General features: G+C 39.6%; 1 protein-coding gene across 1 annotated transcript; it reads left to right on the top strand.

Annotated features, from left to right (window-relative positions):
• Positions 1-282: 282 nt before the first annotated feature.
• On the top strand, positions 283-1,934 carry LOC117385603 (gastrotropin-like). Its single transcript, XM_033982896.2, has 4 exons — positions 283-430; positions 1,093-1,268; positions 1,648-1,737; positions 1,831-1,934. The coding sequence occupies exons 1-4, from the start codon at positions 364-366 to the stop codon at positions 1,879-1,881; spliced, it is 384 nt and encodes a 127-aa protein (XP_033838787.1). The 5' UTR covers positions 283-363; the 3' UTR covers positions 1,882-1,934.
• Positions 1,935-5,200: the final 3,266 nt, after the last annotated feature.

Genomic DNA, 5,200 nt, shown 5'->3' with positions numbered 1-5,200 from the left:
GCGCTGTGTCACTGAGTTTAAGTGCTAAAACAAAGGCCTTTATGTGATTTTGAGTAGTAAAAGAACACATCATAAAGCGGTTGGAGCGGGTTCACTGACCTGGATGAGGCAGTGGCCCTGATGAGCAGTCAGCAATTTACCCTGTATTCTCAAACTCCATAAACTGCCATTATAGTAGGTTATTGGCCTCTAGCTCACGGCGCATTGTGGTCATCCGTAGCTGTAATTGCACTCTGGTGTGGTCACATGTATTAGACAAGGGAGGTAGTACAGTATATAAGCGGGTTCAACTCTCCTCTGGGCACCTTGCTCTTCCCTTGTCTTGCCTCAGCACCTCACGCCTCCTCTCACTACATCCACAAAATGTCCTTCGCCGGAAGATGGGAAACTGAATCTCAGGAGGGATATGCGGAGTTCTGCAAGCTGCTTGGTGAGAACAGAACATGAATTTAAAAGTGGACTAGCTAACTTTTCTAGTGGGAGGTCAGCTTCTTGCTTGCTTGGAATTAATTAAAACTATGTACCTCCATGGAGATATGCAGGTGATGCTGCTGACCAAATTACAATTGCAATTGCAGTGAATGAGTTATAATGCTATAGTGTGAAACATTCCGGGCAAAGCAATAACATCTCCATGGAGACAATTAAGTGGCAGACCCTCCACTAAAAACGTTACATAGTGCACCTTTAAACAATAATCAATTTTCAGTGACTTTGCTGCAATGGAAGCTCACAGTTTCCTATTGTTTTAGAGAAAAGTAGCTACTTTTATTTAAGATAACACACTCTCTCACACACTCTCATGAATTCTTTTAAATCAAACACAAACCACAAACACATTCCTTAAGTGTAATGACAAGCAAAAATAAAATCTACTTCTTTAAAAATTCTTCTCTGGGCAAGGCAAGGTGAGTTTATTTATTTAAAGTAATTCAAAGTGCTTTTTCGAATACTAAAGACATTAAAATAACAATATAACAAATCAAAACATAAATAATCATCATAAAGAGAAGAGTGCAGAATAAAATAATTTCAGTCATATGCACAGCTAAACAAACTCTAGCACAGTAACAAAACACCCATTCTCCATAGGCATCCCCGACGACGTCATTGAGAGGGGCCGTGACTACAAGCTGATCACAGAGATCACACAGGATGGAAACACCTTCACCTGGACACAGCTGTACCCCGCCAACCACAAGGTCACCAACACCTTCACCGTTGGCCAGGAGACTGACATGGAGACCATCGGAGGGAAGAAGTTCAAGGTAAGGGCTATTTGCAACTAAAGTCAGCTATCAAAATATGGGGACTGTGGGTGTGGGCTATTAGTCTCCCATGTTTCTTTCTTTCTTTCTGTTTTATATTGTTGAACATGATACTTTGAATGCAATGCTGAGTGATTCTTGGTGAAAAAGTTTAATACAATATGTGTATTTTCTCCTCATTACTAGTATTTTGTGGCATTTATTATTATATATTTATATTTATTACTCTTTTCAATACCTCTTTTTAATATATTGAGAATGTGCAATTATATATAAATACTTTTCTGTGCTGTATATCTTACGTACTTCCATAGTTTGAAATCGACCTTTTCAAGACTGAAATGCAGTTCCATTCATAATAATTTCCCCTTGTTTACAGGCCACAGTCATCATGGATGGAGGCAAGCTGACGGCTACCTTTCCCAACTACCACCACACCTCAGAGATCGCTGGAGGCAAGCTTGTTGAGGTAATTTAAAAATCTCATACTTGAAAATCTAACTGCATCGGACATAACTTATAACGATAAAATAAGTATCTGTCTGTCTTTCTGTTTCCATAGACTTCCAAAGCCGGGTCTGTAGTGCTGAAGAGAACCAGCAAGAAGATCTAACTTTGACCTCCTGTAGTTAATATCAATAAACTGTGCTTAAAATACCAACTGAACTCTGTGTTAATGTCTTTATATGGAGTCGTGTCATAAAAGCATTTAGATGTAGACTTACTTTTTATGTCTAGAATGTGCACTATTGAGATGGCACTGATCTGGAGCGTAGCCAGGCCCACTTCAGCTATGATAATAAAGAGATGTAAACTTTTTATGGCATAGCTCTAAACTCTAATATAACGGTCCTTGGCCTTTAGTCAGTTTCGCAAAGTTTCATAAAAATCACACAGCCCATAAACATCAGCAGATACAATAAAACCAATACTGTAAATGAAAAAGGAGTGTTTTATGGCTCAATGAAATAAGTATGGGAAATCCTGCCAGAAATGTCACTTTCAGAGCATATATCAATCGGCAGACACACTGAAATTATGATCTTAAAGGGAAAATTAAAGGTCTTATTATTACGCAAAACTGACTCTTTTGAGCTTTTAGTCATTTTTATAATGTTGTTACCTCAAGCTCAAAATGCTCTGTTCCACCTTGTGATGTCATGAAGTGGTAATTTTCAAGTTAACAGCTCCTTTTACCTTTTGTTTAGTCGAGATTGGCAGTTCCTGAGCTGGGAAAATATTGAAGGTGTATGGAGTTTAAAAACACAGTAGAAAAAAGTGCACTTCCTGTATTACCACTTGACATCACAAGGTGGAACAGGGTGGAATATTTTCTGTTTGAGAAAAAACACAGACTATATTTGTAGGGTTTGTGTGTGAATGTAGCAAAAGAAAACTCCAGGTATGTTTTTGAAGAGGAAACAACATTATGACATAGATCAGAAAAAGCGTAATATGGGCCCTTTAAAAGAGAAAAGCTATTACCAAAAAGACACAAAAGAACATTAAACCAGATTAGAATAGAATCATAGTTCTTCTAAAATGAAATGCACGTCTCCCATTTGAACATGGCGGGAACTATAAAGTTGAGCGTTAAGAGTTTAAACTGGCAATGAGTATGTTTTCAAAAATAATAGCATATTGTCAATTTATTCTCTTTAAAAGTCAAACATTATCTTAACAATAAATAAAACCCTATTTTTGGCGGGTGACAATTCTCTTTTTGGACCCAGTTTTCTAACCCATCTTTATCCTTCAACCAATTGTTGTCTTTTCCTCCATCTTGCCCATTTCTCCATGGCTGTGGGCCAGGCAAACAATCAGTTAATTAACCAGCTCAGTCCCAGGATTATTGAGGAGTCTCTCTGAGGAGCTCTGAAAGCCCTCTCATGTCTCCAAATTTACAGCTTCATTACACGGCCCGCAATAAGGTACAAATCATCTGAATAAAAAAAAAAAAAAAAAGGAAAAAAAAATCAAAATTGCCGGACTACCTCCATCTTGTGTGCGCGTGCGTGAGTGTCTTGGCCTTGACTGGAGAGCTGTGACTCAATAGCTCCCTAATGAAAACAAAATCTGTGTTTTTTGCCTCCGAGGTGGTGATTGTTTTGGTGTGATAATGAGACATGCCCACTTGCCAACGCACAGGCAATCAAGATCTTACACTCGTGAAAAATGAGGGTTGGAAGGCAATGTGCAAAGGTGTAATTTGAACGTGTTTGTGTAGCGCAGTGCTGGTGCAATCACGCTGCAATATCACTTCCTTTGTCCGCCCAGACAAACAGGCCTAATTGGCTATTTCCTTGTATACGGCTTGTGATTGGCCATTTTGCCCTTTTCTGATTGGTCTCCATCTTGGCACCCAGGATCGGAGAGGAAATGGCTGCTTCAAGGTCTAAGGCTTCATTATATAAATAAATACATAATAATTATTAGAAAATGTGTCTACAATAAGAGCAGCTGAATTGGATTTCTCACATTAGAATTTGATAATAATTGGCTTAAGGGTTTGTGTGTGAGTTTATTCCTCTGTTTTTCTGATGCAATTGCATGTTTGGAGAGTTATTGTCAGGTAAATGACAAAAACTGAGATGCGGTTTTAGACAAGCAACAGCAAGAAAGCAATAATAATCCTCTCAACCCTCTCCTCAGCTCAAATCTAATGTTGTTGAATCATAAAATGCACATACGATTGTGTTAAGACATTGGCTGCTTAGCTGCTTAAATTTGTTTAGAGTTTCTTTAACATATCTTCATTATGTGTGAATTCAAGTTTCCAAAACCCAACTGCAATGGTGGAAATGACCAGACCACACAGGATGTCGGTTGTACTCTTCAAAGCTTAAAATAGTACATGAGGAAATCCACCATTTGCACTGGAAAAGATTACATTTTACTGTGTTAAAATAAGACTTACCAGTGGAACAAGCATACATGTTTTGGTTTACTAAAAATAAGAAAACAACAAGCATTTTCTTACTTGAAACAGGAAAGAAAAATACTACTGCACTTGAAATAAGAAAAAATATTCATGATCTACTAGTAAATCATATTTTAAGACAAAATATACTCAAGTCAAGATAACTTCTACCTGACTGAAGTACTTCAAGTAACTTTATCATCTTTATCTTTATCATTTAAGATTGTATTTTTGCAGTGTGTACAAAATTCCATGTTGCATAAATGCTGCATCATACTCACTACATGATAGAGTTTTGTTTTTGAGCATGTCTGTATTTCAGCTTTTTCATCATTTTGTAAGTGGAATCTACATTTAAAAATGTTCTACGCAAAGAAATACAGAAAAAGTGCATTCAAATCCTTGACAGTTTTTTAAGGAAAGTTACAGTATAAATAAACTAATCCACAAGAATGTTCTCTTTAGCAGCACTACCAGTCTGCTGTTTGTCGGCCCACATCTTCATATCCCTGCAGAGGCTGAACCAGTGCCCTGTGCAGCCCAGCTCCGGACCTCTCTCTGGGGGACACTGCAGCTCTTTGTTCAGCTCTCATGCCTCACATTCTCCACCACTGCCCTGACTTCTTTACATGCCTGCTCTGTGGGCAATCGAGCCTGGGCCAGCAGCCTGCCAACTGGTGATCCGAGGGTCCACGGAGACGTCCAGTCAGTCAGACCAGCCTCCATTCATCCAGGCGCTGCGCGGCTGGCTCCTTGTCGCCCTTTGGCCCAGAACAAGGCCTCTCTCTGGGGGACAGTAGTCAGCTTTGTTCCCTCTGTCATGCCTCACATTCCCCAGACCTGCCCTGGGTGTCCCCCGAAGGCAGAGGGCACAGGGGAGGAGTGGCCTGTGTGCGCCCCCATGTTCTCCACTCCTCTGCTGATATCATGGGTTCATAATGCCCCTCCATCATCTCCCTTTAGGATGTGTCTCTGCTGCTTTTACCGCTGCCCTCTCTGCTCTTTCTTTCCA

The sequence above is a fragment of the Periophthalmus magnuspinnatus genome, chromosome 17, assembly GCF_009829125.3.
Source record: "Periophthalmus magnuspinnatus isolate fPerMag1 chromosome 17, fPerMag1.2.pri, whole genome shotgun sequence".
Classification (NCBI taxonomy): Eukaryota; Metazoa; Chordata; class Actinopteri; order Gobiiformes; family Gobiidae; genus Periophthalmus; species Periophthalmus magnuspinnatus.
Note: the sequence above shows the minus strand (reverse complement) of the source record. Positions and strands in the feature narration are given on the sequence as shown.

What these genes read in the sequence shown, in the direction of transcription:
- LOC117385603 (XM_033982896.2), top strand. Translation starts at nt 364, where the DNA reads ATGTCCTTCGCCGGAAGATGGGAAACTGAATCTCAGGAGGGATATGCG. An exon ending in TCGGAGGGAAGAAGTTCAAG is followed by an intron (nt 1,269 to 1,647) that starts GTAAGGGCTATT and finishes CCTTGTTTACAG; the next exon opens with GCCACAGTCATCATGGATGG. An exon ending in CTGGAGGCAAGCTTGTTGAG is followed by an intron (nt 1,738 to 1,830) that starts GTAATTTAAAAA and finishes CTGTTTCCATAG; the next exon opens with ACTTCCAAAGCCGGGTCTGT.